The sequence below is a fragment of the Salvelinus alpinus genome, chromosome 5, assembly GCF_045679555.1.
Source record: "Salvelinus alpinus chromosome 5, SLU_Salpinus.1, whole genome shotgun sequence".
Classification (NCBI taxonomy): domain Eukaryota; kingdom Metazoa; phylum Chordata; class Actinopteri; order Salmoniformes; family Salmonidae; genus Salvelinus; species Salvelinus alpinus.
Window position 1 is genome coordinate 20,702,956 of NC_092090.1, and position 21,578 is coordinate 20,724,533.

Consider the following 21,578-nt stretch of genomic DNA (forward strand, 5'->3'; position numbering starts at 1 on the left):
CACTGATAAGATACTACATTTCCCATTGATGCTGCTACTGAACACTGACAACTGAACACTGATAAGATACTACATTTCCCATTGATGCTGGTACTGAACACTGACACCTGAACACTGATAAGATACTACATTTCCCATTGATGCTGCTACTGATACTAACTGAGACAACTGAACACTGATATGATACTACATTTCCCATTGATGCTGCTACTGAACACTGACAACTGAACACTGATAAGATACTACATTTCCCATTGATGCTGCTACTGAACACTGACAACTGAACACTGATAAGATACTACATTTCCCATTGATGCTGCTACTGAACATGGACAACTGAACACTGATAAACTACTACATTTCCCATTGATGCTGCTACTGAACACTGACAACTGAACACTGATAAGATACTACATTTCCCATTGATGCTGCTACTGAACACGGACAACTGAACACTGATAAGATACTACATTTCCCATTGATGCTGCTACTGAACACTGACAAGATACTACATTTCCCATTGATGCTGCTACTGAACACTGACAACTGAACACTGATAAGATACTACATTTCCCATTGATGCTGCTACTGAACACTGACAACTGAACACTGATAAGATACTACATTTCCCATTGATGCTGCTACTGAACACGGACAACTGAACACTGATAAGATACTACATTTCCCATTGATGCTGCTACTGAACACTGACAAGATACAACATTTCCCATTGATGCTGCTACTGAACACGGACAACTGAACACTGATAAGCTACTACATTTCCCATTGATGCTGCTACTGAACACTGATAAGATACTACATTTCCCATTGATGCTGCTACTGAACACTGACAACTGAACACTGATAAGCTACTACATTTCCCATTGATGCTGCTACTGAACACTGACAACTGAACACTGATAAGATACTACATTTCCCATTGATGCTGCTACTGAACACTGATAAGATACTACATTTCCCATTGATGCTGCTACTGAACACTGACAACTGAACACTGATAAGCTACTACATTTCCCATTGATGCTGCTACTGAACACTGACAACTGAACATTGATAAGATACTACATTTCCCATTGATGCTGCTACTGAACACTGACAACTGAACACTGATAAGATACTACATTTCCCATTGATGCTGCTACTGAACACTGACAACTGAACACTGATAAGATACTACATTTCCCATTGATGCTGCTACTGAACACGGACAACTGAACACTGATAAGATACTACATTTCCCATTGATGCTGCTACTGAACACTGACAACTGAACACTGATAAGATACTACATTTCCCATTGATGCTGCTACTGAACACGGACAACTGAACACTGATAAGATACTACATTTCCCATTGATGCTGCTACTGAACACTGACAAGATACAACATTTCCCATTGATGCTGCTACTGAACACGGACAACTGAACACTGATAAGCTACTACATTTCCCATTGATGCTGCTACTGAACACTGATAAGATACTACATTTCCCATTGATGCTGCTACTGAACACTGACAACTGAACACTGATAAGCTACTACATTTCCCATTGATGCTGCTACTGAACACTGACAACTGAACACTGATAAGATACTACATTTCCCATTGATGCTGCTACTGAACACTGATAAGATACTACATTTCCCATTGATGCTGCTACTGAACACTGACAACTGAACACTGATAAGCTACTACATTTCCCATTGATGCTGCTACTGAACACTGACAACTGAACATTGATAAGATACTACATTTCCCATTGATGCTGCTACTGAACACTGACAACTGAACACTGATAAGATACTACATTTCCCATTGATGCTGCTACTGAACACTGACAACTGAACACTGATAAGATACTACATTTCCCATTGATGCTGCTACTGAACACGGACAACTGAACACTGATAAGATACTACATTTCCCATTGATGCTGCTACTGAACACTGATAAGATACTACATTTCCCATTGATGCTGCTACTGAACACTGACAAGATACTACATTTCCCATTGATGCTGCTACTGAACACTGATAAGATACTACATTTCCCATTGATGCTGCTACTGAACACGGACAACTAAACACTGATAAGATACTACATTTCCCATTGATGCTGCTACTGAACACTGACAACTGAACACTGATAAGATACAACATTTCCCATTGATGCTGCTACTGAACACGGACAACTGAACACTGATATGATACTACATTTCCCATTGATGCTGCTACTGAACACTGATAAGATACTACATTTCCCATTGATGCTGCTACTGAACACTGACAACTGAACACTGATAAGCTACTACATTTCCCATTGATGATGCTACTGAACACTGACAACTGAACACTGATAAGATACTACATTTCCCATTGATGCTGCTACTGAACACTGATAAGATACTACATTTCCCATTGATGCTGCTACTGAACACTGACAACTGAACACTGATAAGATACTACATTTCCCATTGATGCTGCTACTGAACACTGATAAGATACTACATTTCCCATTGATGCTGCTACTGAACACTGACAACTGAACATTGATAAGATACTACATTTCCCATTGATGCTGCTACTGATACTAACTGAGAGAACTGAACACTGATAAGATACTACATTTCCTTTGAAAACCCCAGCTGCTTTCAGTATTTCCCTGCTTTCTGAATCTCGCCCAGGAGAGATTATAGTGGGAATTCAGCAGGACTTTGGACGGGGAGAGATGGAACACCAAAAACTGGCCAGAACACTATCATATACAGCTGCTATTGAAAGTTTACACACCCCTTGCACAGTCTTCACATTTTGCTGCCTTAAAATGACATCTAAGAAGGGAATACATTTCAGGGATGTTTTCCCCTACCTATCTACACATCCTACTCCACATTTTCACAGTGAAAGAAAAATTATAGAAAACGTTCCAAATGAATAAAATAAAATAAACTGTCTTCACACCCCAGAGTTAATACTTGGTGGAAGCAACTTTGGCAGCAATTACAGCTGTGGATCATTTCAAATAAGATTCTATCAACTTTGCACAACTCTTAGGGCAACAGTTATCCATTGTTTTTGTCAGAATTACACAAGCTCAGTTCATTTTTGGGGAAACCATCGCTGCAATATTCAAGCCTTATCTCTGATTTTCAAAAATACTTTTTCTTTCACTTTGAATATGTGGAGTAGGTTGTGTACATCTGTAGGAAATAAATCAAATGTAATACATGTTTTTATTTCATTTAAGGCAGGGAAATGTGAAGTTTGTGTAAGTGGTGTATAGACTTTCATTTGCCACTGTATCACTAAGGCAAGGACATGGTGAGCATCATAGATCACCATAGCCACACTCCACACAAGCGAAAGGTCAGAACCCATTATAAACAAAACATCTCAGACATTAATATTTTAAGGGCCTGTCAAGAGGAATGATGGTGCTTATTTAACAGAGAGAATTATTTTGGGGAGAGTGAGAGAGAGAGAGAGAGAGAGAAAGAGAGAGAGAGAGAGAGAGAGAGAGAGAGAGAGAGAGAGAGAGAGAGAGACAGAGAGAGACAGAGAGAGAGACACATAGAGAGAGAGAGCGAGAGAGAGAGAGAGACAGAGAGAGAGAGACAGAGACAGAGAGAGAGAGAATGTTCTTTTGAGAGAAAGAGCTAATATTATTGTAGGAGGGAGAGAAATAAGGTATGAATACGAAAATTGAAAAATGAATATTGATGATACTACTGCTGGCTGTAACTAACTTGTTAGTGCTTTGAAAGTGAGTAGACTAGGACCAGGGTGACGTCTGATGGGTTTAAACTACGAGTGAATCAGATTCAGGGTTACAAAATGTAGGTAATCAGGAGGGAAAACGCAGGATATGTGGAAATATCTTACAATTCTATCTTAAAAATTAGTTGAATTATGTTTTTGGTGTTGTGCCACAAGGTCATGAAAAGGTCAACCACTGCCCTGGGAACAACTGTCAGGTGGACCACTATGTCATAAGACAATACACACACACACACACACACACACTCACTCCTACTGATGACCTGGTTGAAAATCTAAAGCCCCTCTTGACCGATGATAAGCACCAACACCAAGCTTATCAATAATCCTGAAACACATTGCAGACCCAGTAGGTCTGAGTACATTATGAAGCTGACACACTGAAACACATTGCAGAGCAATGTCTGTCTGTCTGTCTGTCTCTCTTTCAATCTGTCCTGCCTGCCTGTCTCTGAGGATGACCGTGAAGAGGGAGCACAGCATAATAAGTGATAGTGGAGACTGGAGAGAGAGAGTGGTAGGAGCTTTGTTAGGACATTCAGAGACATCTCCGGGGACAGCTCGATTACACAAGCACTCCTACATGTCAGTGGGGAAATGAATTCCATTCCTTAGGCCTTAATGAGATTTCTGACAGAAGACAGGATAGCCCTGTCACTGTGCTGGGCTTGGCATTGAACAGAAGCTTTTACGGTCTGTGTGTCGGAACTCAGAATACAACAACAAAAATGTTTTTTTTGTCTGTTCATATTTCTTCAGTCAATCTTTATTGTCCCATAAGGGAATTTGGTGTGCAGGCAGGATGACACACAATGACACTATTGTGTGTCGAATGTTGGGCTAGATAATGTTGTCAAAAACGGTGGAAATGGAACGCTGTTTGACAGAGAAACTCAACGGAAGAAGGAAGCAGTCTGGTTTCCAAAAGACCCTTACACACACACACACACACACGCACACACAAGCCAACTTCAGCTACACAACACAGGATATGAAACATTGTGACCTTAGACCTTTTTTCTTTTCCAAGAACGCAAAGCGAAATAAAAACAATGCTTTTAAAAACCTGCCACAGCTCCACCCTTTAGGGCTTGTGGTTTGACCTGTTCACTTTCTGTGTAAGGTAGCCAAGACAGTCATAATACTTACTATGAACCATTTGTAATGTAATATTATGTCTTTAGAATGTCACCTGTCACACCACAGTGGATTACATGACTTGCTAAATTCAGCTCATAACAGTTATAACAGCCACACGTAGTGATGATCTTGGGTCAGTTTTGCATTTTCACAGATAATGGTTCAGGTTAGGATTGGGGGAGGGTAAACTGATCCTAGATCGGTACCTAGAGGAAACTTCACCCCAGAGCCTAATTTACACAAAAAGAATGGCTGCTGGATTTCCCAATGGAACTCACAACAGACAGCTGATAAACTGCCAAAATGTTAATGTGCTGAAAACCTGCCACACAGTTTGGCTGAGTCCTTTTCAACATGAATGATTCATATGTTTTTTCCGGGGGTGTTAGCTGCATTTAATACCGTCATTACACAATAGTTTCCTTTAGCTACTGTAATGGATTTCATGTTCACCAGCTAACGTGCTGAAACACACCATTAAAAAAACACATTTAAACCCAGTGATAACATCGCACACACACACACACACCTTGTATACACCACGCACAACTGCACACACACACACACACACACACACACACACACACACACACACACACACACACACACACACACACACACACACACACACACACACACACACACACACACACACACACACACACACACCAAGATGAAGCAGCATGCACCTTGACCTCCATTGATAAACACACACGCAGACAGGCTAAACACTGTCCCCTGATAACACACAGTATTTCTGACAGACAGGGACTACTGTATGTACAGAGTGGAACAGGCATTGTCTTTTACCTTGAAAGAGAACTGTCTGGCATTGATGGTCTAATACTGCGTGTACTTTGAACTTCTACCCATGCAGACCATTGTGTCTAACTAGAGGAAGAAGGCCTTCTACTTATGACTCTGGTTCCTCTCAAGGTTTCTTCCTACCTAGGCAAATTGACCTTGCCAAGAGGCCTTGGCATCCACCATTGGAGGGTACACGCTACTGTGTTACATACTGTATATAATGGTTGGTGTGTGATGTTGGGGGGAAGGTAGCCTAGCAGTTAAGGTTGCTGGTTCAAATCCCGAGCTGACTAGGTGAAAAATCTGTTGATGTGCCCTTGAGCAATGTACCTCACTCTAATTGTTAAGGAATAAGACTAAATGTATTTATTTTTAAATGGCGTGTCCCTAAGTATTGACTACCTTATTTTACAGCCTGTTAGAGCCTGACTCAGGTCGGTAAGTTTACTCCACCCAGATACATAAAATAATGTACAAGACAAAGAACGGGGCCACAGATACCCATAAATCTTCTCTCAGACAACGGCTTCATCTTTTACTCTGAAGGAGTGTAACCAGGGTAATGAATGGACTTCACACCGTACACAGAGTAGTGGATGGTTGAGAGACCACCACCGCACATAACAGATTCAATTATCACCGGGGAGATATAGGGAGGGGAGGGGAGAGAAGGCTACAGTATTGTGTTTGCTGTCAGTCACAGGTTGCATCCCAAAAGGCACCCTACCCCCTATATAGTACACTGATATTGACCCCTATGGGCCCTTGTCAAAAGTGTGGCACTATATAGGGAATATGGTGCCACTTGGGACACTGCCACACTGTTGTCACAGTGTCAGAATGGATCACACTTTGATGTGATCAAATAGAGGTAGCTTCATAAACACTACTGGGTGTGACAGTGAACACACACACACACACACACACACACACACACACACACACACACACACACACACACACACACACACACACACACACCTGTTTGTTCATCTAAGGCCAATATTCCATTCCACTTCCCTTTAGGTGAATAACAGTGGAAAATCACGCCGATTGAACCGAATAACAGGAATGAGTTTAATATCTTTGGTTGTACATTACCAGACAGGAACCAGATAAAAACATGCTCTGCTGAGGCAGTACAGACAGACAGACAGACAGACAGAGACAGACAGACAGACACACAGACAAAAACATGCTCTGCTGAGGCAGTACAGACAGACAGACAGACAGACAGACAGACAGACAGACAGACAGACAGACAGACAGACAGACAGACAGACAGACACAAAATACAGTTACAATGTTCAGATTATTGGAAATATGTTGACATTTACCACTAAATGAATCATTTTTAATAACTTTTACCCAGCTGCATAATCAGATAATAATGTATATATTCAACCTCATGGTCCCAAGCAACAACTGAATGACAATGTTCTACCGTGATGAACCCGATCCATTCTCAGAGCATGGTAATGTGAATCCACACACACGTACACACACACACATGGTGTATTCATGAGTCATCGTTGTGATATGTCATATTCCAGCGTCATGCTGTCTTTTCATGCTGAGTAACTGTGTTGGAAGATAGGCAACAATGTACCTATTAGAAAAGGTCATTGAATTCTTAATGAGAATGTATACTAGACTGATTATACAACCAATGTGACATGTTTGTACTTGCTTGGACCAAAACGACACTAGTTGGTCTACTGTATGGGAATAAATAGGTTGTATGCCTAGAGACTGAGCTCAAGTCAAGTGTGGAAAATGCAGCAGTTTTAGAATTAGAACAAACCCCTTTTCTTTGCGATGTGTGCTTTCTGTTCAGTGTGCACGTTATCTAGGTTGTCTGGTAACACGTTAACTATCTCCACATGGGAAAATATGTATTTTAGCCTACACAGCATGGGATCAGAATGTGACTTCGAACACAACAAGGGGTTTCCTGAAAACAAGTGGGAACAGATTCTGACACAGACAGGCAGACATACAGTTGAAGTCGGAAGTTTACATACACCTTAGCCAAATACATTTAAACTCAGTTTTCCACAATTCCTGACATTTAATCCTAGTAAAAATTCCCTGTCTTAGGTCAGTTAGGATCCCCACTTTATTTTAAGAATGTGAAATGTCAGAATAATAGTAGAGACAATTATTTATTTCAGCTTTTATTTCTTTCATCACATTCCTAGTGGGTCAGAAGTTTACATACACTAAATTAGTATTTGGTAGCATTGCCTTTAAATTGTTTAACTTGGGTCAAATGTTTCGGGTAGCCTTCCACGAGCTTCCCACAACAAGTTTGGTGAATTTTGGCCCATTAATCCTGACAGAGCTGGTGTAACCGAGTCAGGTTTGTAGGCCTCCTTGCTCACACACGCTTTTTCAGTTCTGCCCACAAAAGTTCTATAGGATTGAGGTCAGGGCTTTGTGATGGCCACTCCAATACCTTGACTTTGTTGTCCTTAAGCCATTTTGCCACAACTTTGGAAGCATGCTTGGGGTCATTGTCCATTTGGAAGACCCATTTGTGAATGTTTTAACTTCCTGCCTGATGTCTTGAGATGTTGCTTCAATATATCCACATAATTCTACTTCCTCATGATGCCATCTATTTTGTGAAGTGCACCAGTCCCTCCTGCAGCAAAGCACCCCCACAACATGATGCTGCCACCCCCGTGCTTCACGGCTGGGATGGTGTTCTTCGGCTTGCAAGCCTCCTCCTTTTTCCTCCAAACATAACGTTGGTCATTATGGCCAAACAGTTCTATTGTTGTTTCATCCGACCAGAGGACATTTCTCCAAAAAGTACGATCTTTGTCCCCATGTGCAGTTGCAAACCGTAGTCTGGCTTTTTATGGCAGTTTTGGAGCAGTGGCTTCTTCCTTGCTGAGCAGCCTTTCAGGTTATGTCGATATAGGACTCGTTTTACAGTGGATATAGATACTTTTGTACCCGTTTCCTCCAGCATCTTCACAAGGTCCTTTGCTGTTGCTCTGGGATTGATTTGCACTTTTCGCAAACAAAGTACGTTCATCTCTAGGAGACAGAACACGTCTCCTTCCTGAACGGTATGACGGCTGCCTGGTCCCATGGTGTTTATACTTTCGTGCAATTGTTTGTACAGATGAACGTGGTACCTTCAGGCATTTGGAAATTGCTCCCAAGGATGAACCAGACTTGTGGAGGTCTACAATGTTTTTTCTGAGGTCTTGGCTGATTTCTTTTGATTTTCCCATGATGTCAAGCAAAGATGCACTGAGTTTGAAGGTAGGCCTTGAAATACATCCACAGGTACACCTCCAATTGACTCAAATTATGTCAATTAGCCTATCAGAAGCTTCTAAAGCCATGGCATCATTTTCTGGAATTTTCCAAGCTGTTTTAAGGCACAGTCAACTTAGTGTATAAACTTGTCTGTAAACAATTGTTGGAAAAATTACTTGTGTCATGCACAAAGTAGATGTCCTAACCGACTTGCTAAAACTATAGTTTGTTAACAAGAAATGTATGGAATGGTTGAAAATCGAGTTTTAATGACTCCAACCTAAGTGTATGTAAACTTCCGACTTCAACTGTACTTTACAGGCAGGCAGACAGACTTTACAGGCAGGCAGGCAGACAGACTTTAAAGGCAGACAGATGGACAGACAGACCAATTGTATAATATAAATAGGGAAGGGAGCAACACTTCTGAAACAAGATAGCAAGATATCTTCACCAACTCACAACTGAGGCTACATGCACATTGGGTGCTACCATGAAAGAACATTGGCTAAAACTAGGCTAAAGAACAGCAAAGCAGTGGCAGCAGGTGGCTGGCAAGCTAGCTGGGAGCCCGTTGAGAACCTGACCAAAAGGACGTGGACAGCTTGTGGTACTGCTATGTTCTCCATTGTATGTGGGAGTCTTTGTTAAGCCTGCGAGCAAATGCATATCAGTCAGGAACCCTATTCAGAGAACAGCACCATCTGGCAAATGAATGATAAAATCGTGCTGGCAAGCAAAACAATCCCAAGTTTGGAAAAAGGACCTGCTGCACTTGCTACTAGTTGCAGGTCGCCTACATGTTTTTCTCTCTCTAGACTCAAGTAGATCGCTCGCTCCCGACCATACATGCACATTCCTGACAACACTGGAGGCACGAGCCAGAAAATACACAACACAACAATGATGTCGACTCGCTACTTGTAAGCTTGATTATGAAAGCGAGAGTGGATTGGAACTAATAGACCATGACGTCAAGCCAGAAATATTGCTTTATTATATTGTCGTTGTTTGTATAACAGATAGATCAATGTCATGTTTAGATAGGTTAATTAAAAGCATAACGTTATGATGAAACATGACCACTTATTGTGATATAACGGGGCGTCTCCTGCTTACCTGACTGGCTTTGTGAAATTGCTTCTTCAGCCCTGCCACCGACATCCTCAATGGTGTATCGACTCACTTTTCAGAGAGATCTGACAGAATACGATCTAGATATGACAATCACAACAAAATAACGGGGTCTATTCCGTGGTGCTCCCCTCGTTGCTTCCAGTCCGCTGGCGTTTCTCCGCTACAATGTTGCCGCTGCTTGCGTTGGAGGAGCGGTTTCCTGCATCGCAGAGATGTCGCGCGTTCTCAATGCTGATTGGTGGAAAGCGCTAAGTTTATGTAAATTTGGTCGAGCAGTGGAAGCCCACGCTTAAAAACAGCACACGGCGGAAAGAGAAAGCGAGAGTACCCTATTTGTGAGTCGTGATGTCGTTGATAAGTATTGATTGACAAATAATTTATCTGGTATTGTACAGTTTCATGATATATTACATACTTTCTGCCAAGGAAGTCCATGCTATTGGTAGGGCTACAGAAGGGAAAGGCCTATATCACCAACTCAAACTGCAGGTGCAACAAAAACATTGTCTTTTGGCCATACTTATGTTTGTTATAAATGTTGTTTTATTCGGGCCCCATTACAATGTCTAGGCCTAATTATGAAATATGTTCTGAAAGACTTTGCTGCCCCCTGCTGTAATGGAACAGAATGCGCAGCAAGTTTCGGTCACGGTCTGCTGGTTTGTTGTGTCCATTGGTTACGGTATGGGGAACCTTTGGGTGAGTAGTGTTCCTATAGCTACATCAGGCCAGAGCCGTGTATTTAGATAAATACATGGTTCTGCTTCAGGGTATAAAGCCTTTCATTATACATGTTCTTATACATTATACATTATACTTATACATTAATTCTAACTATGCTACATTGGCAACACTTTACTCAGGAACCTTCTACAAGGCCTATATCGGTACAAAATAATGACATAGCAGATTGTAGACAGTAAGGTTATGAGAGTCACCCAGTAGTGCTTCCTGGAAGCCCTCGGAGTATTTACACTCATTAAAAATGCACTGTCTTCTATTAGCTCTCCTAGCGGCATACCCTGGGCTGTATTCATTAGGGTGTACCATAGCAAAACGTTTTGCAACAGTAAACGAAAACAAGTGTTTCTTATTGGACAAGTTTAGGTAGTCCCTCCCTGTTTCAGTCTGTTTTCTTCTGTTTGGTGCCTAATGTCTACATGCTGTTTGCTGATTCACATGGGTCCTGACACATACATCCAAGGACTGTTAAGAGTGTGTTCACCAAACCAGAGCATGCAGAAAGTACAAATAATTTATTTGAATGGGGGTGGCAGTGGATCTACACTGTACTTAATATTAACTTTCAGAAAAAACTCAAGCCAGAATGTGTGGCTAGCAACATAACTTCCAGTACAACAATCCTAATGATTGTACTATACTTTACTATACTACTACACTACTATAATATGCTACTATGCTGTCTATACTTTACTACTATAATATACTATACCACTATACTATATTCTCTATATTATACTACTATACTATACTACTATACTATACTGTCTATACTATACTATACCGTCTATACCAGGGGTACTCAACTCTTACCCTACGAGGTCTGGAGCCTGCTGGTCCTGTTCTACCTGATAATTAATTGCACTCACCTGGTGTCCCAGGTCTAAATCAGTCCCTGATCAAAGGGGAACAATGAAAAAATGCAGTGCAACTGGCTTCCAGGTCCAGAGTTGAGTTTGAGGGGTTTATACTATACTTTACTAAATTAAACTATAGTAGTATAATATACAGTCTATGCTATACTTGACTATACTACTATACTATACTGTCTATATTATACTAAATTAAACTATACTACTAGACAGTCTATATTTTACTATACTATATGACTATACTATAGTCTATGCTATACAGTCTATACTGTACTTTACTATACTACTATACTATACAGACTATACTATACTGTCTATACTATAGTTTATTATACTACTATACTATACTATACTATACTGGGGAAGAATCTCAATGTATGTGTTATGCCCAGATTTATTCTATAGCCTCTCTGGCATAATTGCTTAACCTTTTACTGCAGTGGGCTAAATCAGGGTCACACGGAGTGTTTCTTGGTAGTCATAAACAATTCTACTTTGAAACAAAAGTATACACCTCACACACATGATTATGGGATAAAAAAAGAAGACACCTGTACCATGTCACATAGATTTGAAATGTATTACATTTGGAGTTTGCATCCCAATATTACACTTTATATAAAACACAGAAGACTGAAATATAACAAAACCGTTTGACATAGAAACACCAGATTTTCTGTGTTTTTTTGGAAATAATAATTGTTAATGATGACATTATGAAAAATATTGATACCATTCCACCCATGAGACCACTAGGTCATTTGAATGCAGGAAAGTGCTACAGCTAGAATCCGCAGTTGAAACAATAACAAAGCACTGTCCCACCTCTGTTTTGGTAAAAAGCTGAGCCATGGGCCTGGAGAAATGTAACCACTCTCAATTTCATAGACTGAGCTGTGGATACAAGGACTGACCATCCAGTGTATCAACATTATATTTGAACCATGTTTTGAGGCTGTACAGTGTTTGTTTACATTTACATTGTTTTACAAACATTGGAATAAAACTTATAACTTATATTTTGGGTTCTGATGGGGCACGACAGATGAACTAAGCTCATGAGGCATTTATAAGTTATATTCTTCAAGAATCAATGGATATATATAATTAATTTACAAGTCAAAAAAATGTATGTAACAACTAAGGAATCAAGCTTTAATAATACTTATGAGATATACAATATAAAATATGTGATTAGGAAGTCACTTTTACACGTTTTTTGGGTTGAGTGTTTGATGCTGTTTCCTCCAACATTGGTCCTCTAGGGCAACAGTTGTCTCAAGAAAAACAAACCTGATACTTGGTATAATTCAATTGTGATTGATTGATTAATTTGCTTCTGTTGAGTTATAAGTTATAAACTGTTATAAACTGTGTTCATTGTACACAATATGCACCACAAGGAGGCGCCATAGCCTTAGAACAAGAGATCTCAAACCTCACAGACACAGCTCCTATTCACCACAAGGGGGACAGACTAAGAGCAGTTTTTATACTTCTATTCATTTCATGTGAAGTGAACATATACAGTAAGTTGTTCATCATGTATTTGGATTAGAAATTGGTCTGCAGGTATACCCAGAAGAGCAGAGGTGGTCCATAGATGAGGCTGAGAAAATGATTTTCGCACACACGATGACTTCTCTGTCTCTGTAAAGCCTAGCTCGCCTGATGTTTAAGGTTACAGTATACCTGCAAACGTAGAGGTAATGCTGGTTGCTAACTACAGTACCAGTCAAAAGTTTGGAGACACCTACTCATTCAAGTTTTTTTTTTATTTGACTATTTTCTACATTGTAGAATAATAGTGAAGACATCAAAACTATGAAATAACACATACGGAATCATGTAGTAAGCAAAATAGTGTTAAACGAATCAAAATATATTTGATATAACTCTGGGGTCCTCATGAGAGCCAGTTTCATCATGGAGCTTGATGGTTTTTGTGACTGCACTTGAAGAAACTTAAAATTTTCCAGATCTTGCCATTTTCCAGATTGACTGACCTTCTTGTCTTAAAGTAATGATGGACTGTCATTTCTCTTTGCTTATTTGAGCTATTCTTCCCATTATATGGAATTGGTCTTTTACCAAATAGGGCTATCTTCTGTATTCACCCCTACCTTGTCACAGCACAACTGATTGGCTCAAATGCACCTGTTAATTGAAATGCATTCCAGGTGACTATCTCATGAAGCTGGTTGAGAGAATGCCAAGAGTGTGCAAAGCTGTCATCAAGGCAAAGGGTGGCTACTTTGAAGTATGTCAAATATATTTTGATTTGTTTAACACTTTGTTGGTTACTACATGATTCAATATGTGTTATTTCATAGTTTTGATGTCTTCACTATTTTTCTACAGTACAATGCAGAAAATAGTACAAATAAAGAAAAACCCTTGAATGAGTAGGTGTGTCCAAACTTTGACTGGTACTGTATTTATGACTGCGATACAATTAGAATTCTGGTATGGGAGCTACATGAATTGTTAGCTTTATAATATATTCTCATCACATTTTATTATATGTCAAATGGAGTCTAACAAATCATGCAGAATAAGCTTACTTTTTAGCGTGTGGCTTTAGTCTTTTTAAAAATTGTTCTTGTGATTTTTTGGGGTTTGTATTTCATTTACGATGCTATATGATAAAGGTACTGTATGACAGATAACACTCTATGTAGATGGTATACCCTATTTATTCAAATATCAGTGCTTGTTGATGTGTTATATATGCTGTATTGTAGGCTATAAAAATCCTTACTGGTTTAATTATTTTAGAATGAGTTTGTTCACTACTCCCTCTTACAAATTCGCTATGTGACTCCAAATCATTCAGCGATCAAGTTTTTTAAGATGTCTGGCTCTGGGGTGAAGTTTCCCCTAGGTACAGATCTAGGATCAGCTTCCCCTCCCCCAGCCCTTACCCTAACCATAAGTGGGGAAAATGTAAGGGGCAACTTCACCCTACACCAGATGTCAGCAGGTGTTCCAGCAGAAAGGGCTGAGGGTTGATCTCATACATACTGTGAGCTTCAGTGATTAAATAACTAATCAGTTGATTATGGTGTACAAAAGCAATGAGAAAATGCACACAATGTTCCTTCTATCTGTCTCCCAGTCCCACCTCATTTCTGTTTATCCCTTTCAATAAAAATAGGGGAGAAAAAAACTCAATACAAAGTAACAATGCAAAAGCCAAGTGGATAAGCAGTTCATGCTGTCAGTGTGTACTGGTATGTGCCTGGTGGGCCTGTATCCTGAGGGTGGCAGTAGAATCCTAGAGGGATGATTCCACCCTCGTCACAGGGACGCTCTGGCACCTGGTTCCCATCTCCCTCCTACAGATGTTTCATCTCAAGTGCTACCTCTGCTGCTGATAACAACACTGTAGAACCCTAAAGAGCACCGGCCAATAAGGAGGAATGTTACGGAGGCGCTGTTTAAGACCGTCCCTGAAATAAAACAACAAGAAGCAGCTATTCACTGCTCTGAGTTGAACTGTTGGGAAACAACATCTTAGGTTACGGTAAGTTCACACCAATTCGTAATTCCAATTGGAGATTCATTTCAACACAATAAAAGCACATGAGTAAAATACAACAAGGACAAAGTGAGAGTCACATGTCGATGGTAAACCCTTATATTGGAAGAGCAGAGAGTAGATATCCATTTAAACATGTAACATTGGGACATGGTTAGACACCATCTTTCACACTGGGTCTGTTTAAGTTCATGGTTTTTCTCTCTGGCAGCTCTGTGGCTGTTGTTCACAAAACACACACAACTCTGTCCCTGCATGGCCGCCAGTACTGCCCTGTCACCTCACATGATACTAAACAGCCAGAGTCATAACATTGCCTGTGACCAGCGTTCACAGTTCTTCACATCCATACTGTACAACCACCGCCGGCTCGGTCAATTTATAATACATTTCACAGTTTCACACCGCTCGGCGTCAGCCCTTCATGTGGAATTAATGTTACTCTGTAAAAAGGCCATGTGACACACGGGTTGAGCACCTACAATGGCCCGCGTCCCTCGTCAACCTGAGGGGAGAGGTTGAGGCGAGTCCGAGTGAGGTGAGAGGATGACCGTGGCGGCGACACAAACGCGGCTGGCAATTTGGTTTGTGGCTGACACCCGGCGCTCGGGAATAAACGATCTAAACGCTCAGCAGAGATTGTTCTGCCACGCCCCTCAGCGATGACACCCCCCACATCGCCCCCCCCCCCAATGATGCCCAGCCAGGATTAATGTAGATAAATGAGGCAGACAGCCAGGGCTGGGGGAGAGATGGTGGAGTGGATGGGGGAGAGATGGGGTAGAGATGGTGGAGAGGATGGGGGAGGAACGGTGGAAAAGGCTCCACATGATCTGCCAGGCCCTGACATGGCACCCAGAACCCTGAGCTGTCACCCCCGCGGAAACATCCCCCACGCCTCCACAATTTGTGCACTTAACACTCCACTTGGCACATGACAGGTGCTTATTTCCCTGTGCTGGCTCGATGGGCCTTTTCCCCTCATAGCGATGCCTCTGATGCCCTGGGCACCACTCGGCATCTGGTGTGGTGTCTGTCCTCCGTGCCCCGGCCTGCAGTGTGTGTGACTGGGTCAGTGATACGTTTCACATCCGCTCACCCTGCGTTCGCAGTCCACTGAGCACGGCTGCAGCGGACATGGTGTGTTTCTCTGTGTGTGTGTGTGTGTGTGTGTGTGTTTGTGTGTGTGTTTGTGCGTGTGTGTGTGTGTGTGGACAGGGGAGGTGTCATGTTCTCACAGCGCAGAGGGAGAATGGGAACATCTCATTTTGTGGACAGGGATTTAGACGTTCTCTAACGCATGGCAGAGTAGATCTTTATCGTTCCACTGGGCAATTTGTTTTGCTTCACGAAGACAGTAGAATATACGTAGGACAGTCACATACAAATAAACACAGGATGACATCATAGACATCAAAACAATCTCGGCTACCAACAAAAATATAAATAATGTTATATATTATTCACCATATTCTTAAAAAATAGAAAGAATATGGTATATTTCATTAATTGTAATGACTGGAATTCTTACGGACTGTGACTTTAAGCTACATTAGAATAAAGGATTGTGCCACACATTAGGAATTATTGCCGTTAACTCTTTCTTTAATCCGAACAATTAACTTGTAAGTAAATGTTTATTTCTGTCTATATTTTTATATACAGTGAAAGAAAGTCACACATTCTACATGTGGTCCCAACAATTTAATTATGAACCTGTTTACCTTTTTGCCTTTTACTGTCTATATTCTTATTGAATAATGTCATGGCTTTGGTGTCTACTTTTTGTCAAGGAGACCTCATCTGGCCTCCGTTAAAACCAATGAAAAGTTACAAATGTATAAAATCACAGAGACCTCTCTTAATGTAGTTTTGTAATGGACATCTGTTATACTGTATTGGCTGAAAGAAATTGGCAGAAAGAGAAGAAGAATTTCTCCCATTTCAATGTCGGCCTCCTCAGCCGCAATCTCAGACAGCTAAAGTAAGGAGCAGGTACAGTGAAGGGATATGGATTCTATGCTACTTCAACCTGTAAAGCCACACAGATGTTAAATGTGTTTCTGATTACTTTGTGAACCTCGGAGAAACACAGCATGGGGATTGGTGGAAAGAATGCGCTGTCCGAGTGAGCTTTTCTCTGCACATACTGACCGTGAGAGAGAGAGAGAGAGAGAGACAGAGAGACAGAGAGACAGATAGAACCAGACTCACAGAGAGAGCATGTCTGTCGTTTCTCTACAGACTTATCGGAAAGAGCCTTGAACGGTTCCTTGTCCCTTGGCCTCCCAGGCTCAGGCCTCAGGAACGCCATGGAACTTTCTAGAACAGACTAGCCGGGGTAAATTGGACCCATATGGAAGAGTAAGTAAGGCCTGGAGAGTCTGACCCGTGTGATGAGTGACAAGCTCAGTGGAGGCCTGGTGTGTTGGAGGCTGTGATGGGTCCAAAGAAAAAAAACTTTTTGCTGCTAAATCAATGTGTCATACAGTACAGTATATGACAAAGTCTACAGGTCAAAAAGCTGTATGGGTTTTGTGTTCTGGCTCCTCATGTAAAAAGGCAGCTTTGCAATGCATCATGGTACAGTGTGTCACTGTTACTTTTCAACTACTCAGGATGAACCTGAATCATAGCTTGGATAATTCTATTTCATCTGATTTGGCCCCAGAACATGACCCAGATACTAGCACCGTTAGAGGGTGTGTGTGGGAGCAGGTATCTGTGGGTTTGATGCACACATCCTCCACTTAACGGTTGCCCTCATACAGGGTCAAGTACAGAACCATCCACCCATGCAGATACTGTACCGAACCAGTTATTTCTGGTGGCTCAGTCCGGGGATTTGATGGTGATGTTCAATGTGAGGCTAAATATGAGGACAGGAGACAGATAAATTAAAGTAGTGACATTTCAGGTTTCAGATTCAGTGATTGGCTGGAATGAATGAGTTATATGCAAGAATGAGATTGCTTCAGGATTCATTTAGCATATCCAGTTCTCCAGAAACCACTGGTGTCAACCACCAGAACTAGATCAAATATATGTCACGGCTGTCTTCGTCCTCCTCATCTGATGAGGAGAAACGAGAAGGATCGGAGGACCAATATGCAGCGTGGTATGTGTTCATCTTGATTTTAATAGACAGAGAACACTTAACGAAACTAATACAAAAACAATAAACGACGACCGTGAAGCTAAATAACAAATAGTGCTGACACTAAACACTACACATAGACAATCACCCACAACCCACAATACAAAACAGGCTACCTAAATATGGTTCCCAATCAGAGACAACGCAAAACACCTGCCTCTGATTGAGAACCATATCAGGCCAAACACATAGAAATAGACAAACCAGACATACAACATAGAATGCCCATAGATCACACCCTGACCAAACAAAACATAAAACATACAAAGCAAACTATGGTCAGGGCGTGACAATATATCCAATTAATGTGCATTGTAAACTAAAAGTGTGGTAGAGGGTTTTTTCAAGTCATAGAGGGTCAAGTCTTCAACTTTCATATTTATGGGTCATGCTACTGTTGTATACTGTTGACAAATGGACAGAAGACTGTATTGAGTAAATGTATACCCTTTTCACACTATACCATACTGTATTGGCCCGGACATTTTTTCCTCACATTGTCCTTTCCAGCACGGATCCAGCAACTATGGTGGTGTGTAACCAGTCCAGAACAGTGGCTTATGGCCTTTTCCCCCTCAGTCAAACAGAATATGTTTCTTTTCTGAATAGTGATGTCGACCATGCCAAAGTACCTGTGACTAAACACCCATCTTTAATAACAAGCTGTGTGAGCTGCTGCCGCTACACAAATACGTTTGGCCTTGAAAAACTCCCAGCTCCTCTGTCCCAGTCCTCATCAATAATGGAATGTCTTATGGAGATCGTCTCTCTCCTACCTCGATGCCCTATGTGACTTTCTGGGGATATTTTAATCACACTTGTCATGTTTAAGTTCTTTACCTCTTCTAGTCAAAGTCACGGTTTCATGCGGTTCCTTTTTCAAATCCCACGGCTGCGGTTGACAATTGAACAACATGAATGGGATTTGTCTTCTTTTTTGTCCTTGTCAATCACAAGGAGCCGGGGCTGCTTCACTCCGGGCCACTGCCAAGACTGCGGGGAGCGATTGTCAGGTGGCATTACTATCCCGCAAGCGCAGCTAAAAGCCATTTTTTTTTACATAACAAAAAACCTTGCATTGATGCATTATTTAGCGAGGCAGATCAGCCACAATTTCTGGCGAGATCTTGAGTCCTAAAACGCTGGTTTGAGCAGCAGAGAGTCTCAGGGTGTGAGAGAGGGGCTGCGGAGAGACGCTGCTGTGGTAGTGCCGGAAGCTTCACACTCACACGCACACACTCACATACACGCACACACACTTACACACACACTCCTTTTACACACACACCTTTAATAACCCATGCCAGCGGAGTATAGGCTCCACACACTTGCCCTGCATGTACAGCAGCATCGTGGGCCTGGCCCTGACAGGTGTGTGAAGGACAGGCCAGATGTGGGCTGTGGCCAGGTGGTCCCAGTCCCAGAACCTTCCTGCCTGCCTGCACACCTCATCACACCGCTGGCCTGATTGGCACTAATTGGCAGGCAGGGCTCACCACTCAACCTCAGACTCAAAGAGAGGAGGAGGACAGGGGGATGGATGGATGAGAAGAGGAGAGAAGGGGGGGTGCAGGGGTGAGAGGGGGAGGAGGGGAGAGGGAGTGGAGAGATAAGAGGAGGAGGAGAGGAGAGGGGGTGGAGGGGGAGAGGAGGAGGAGAGGAGAGGGGGTGGAGGGGGAGAGGATAGAAGATGAGTGGGGGATGGAGGGCTGAGAGAAAGAGAGAAGAAGAGAGGGAGTTGAGGGATGAGAGGAGGAGAGGAGAGGGGGTGGAGGGATGAGAGGAGGAGAGGAAAGAGGGTGGAGGGATGAGAGGTAGAGGAGAGGAGAGGAGAGGGGGATGGAGGGATGAGAGGATAGAAGAGGAGTGGGGGATGGAGGGCTGAGAGAAGGACAGGAGAAGGGGGTGGAGGGGTGAGAGGAGGAGAGGAAAAAGAGAGATAGGAGGAGTCCTCAGTGCTGGCTATCAGTGAGTCTCTCCAGTGGGATAACTGACCTTGGGAATTTCCTACAATATCACTGTCCTCAGATCAAAGGAGAGGAAAACAACTGAGAAATCGCTCACACGCCGTCTCTCTCTCTATTTAATTCCTAATTCGTAACAATGTACATATTGCCAAAGCGTACTTTGGAGATTAAGGGATTCATTTACAATATTAACATAATTAAAATGATAATAATCAAGATTGTCAACGGGACAATCAGTAACAACAATAATCAAGGGTAAAAATGACCATACAATGGACAATAGCGCGCTCTCTCTCTCTCTCTCTCTCTCTCTCTCTCTCTCTCTCTCTCTCTCTCTCTCTCTCTCTCTCTCTCTCTCTCTCTCTCTCTCTCTCTCTCTCTCTCTCTCTCTCTCTCTCTCTCTCTCTCTCTCTCTCTCTCTCTCTCTCTCTCTCTCTCTCTCTCTCTCTCTCTCTCTCTCTCTCTCTCTCTACTGTCGAAAAGGCCTTCAATGAAGTGTGTGTCTGTGTTTGTGTGTGTTTCTCAGTGAGTTGGTGCTGGCCGACTTGACCGTGTTCTGATGTAATGGCATGTATTGTACATACTTTACCCCTCCACCATAATGACTCTATGCTAGCGGCAGTAGTTTTTCCTGGAACACAGGAAGCTGCTGATCTGCAATCTTTTCTTTATGAAAAAGTTTATTTCATATTGCTTTTTACACCACAGGTTCAACACTCCAGTATACTCCAGTCCCCAGGCAATAACAGGTATAGTTGGAGTCACTTTAAGGAATGGGTTGGTGTTTGGAAAAAGTTTAGCAGCATCACAAATAAAGGTCGGCCAAGCAGCTAATTTTGTCTCCATGGGGATCTGAGGCAGTGCTTTGGACACCTGCAGGGCAGCTTCAAACAGTGAGCGAGAGTCCTTCGTTCAGCCGACAGAGTCCTACTGACCACTTAGTGATGCGTGACGGAGATCAATATACACTGTGCTACTGCAGGGGAGTCAGGGAAACCAAACAGACATGCCACTTCAGTTCATCATCGCTTTTATGTGAACAAACCTTTTGCGACCCTGATTTTGAAAGGTAAACACAACCCCAAGGCACCTTGGGATTGTTTGTTGAACCATTCGACGGGGCCGACTGGCTGACTGAATGAA

General features: G+C 42.0%; 1 protein-coding gene across 2 annotated transcripts in view; it reads right to left on the reverse strand.

Moving 5' to 3' along the window:
* The window catches only part of sh3gl3a (SH3-domain GRB2-like 3a), a 43,863-nt gene extending 33,457 nt beyond the window's left edge, over positions 1–10,406 (reverse strand). The window contains exon 1 of one of the 2 annotated variants that reach the window (XM_071400874.1): positions 10,140–10,406. In XM_071400874.1, the coding sequence (XP_071256975.1) occupies positions 10,140–10,184 (45 nt within the window). In that variant the 5' untranslated portion in view covers positions 10,185–10,406. The remainder of the gene's footprint in view (positions 1–10,139) is intronic. The other variant, XM_071400875.1, reaches the window with a different exon arrangement.
* Positions 10,407–21,578: the final 11,172 nt, after the last annotated feature.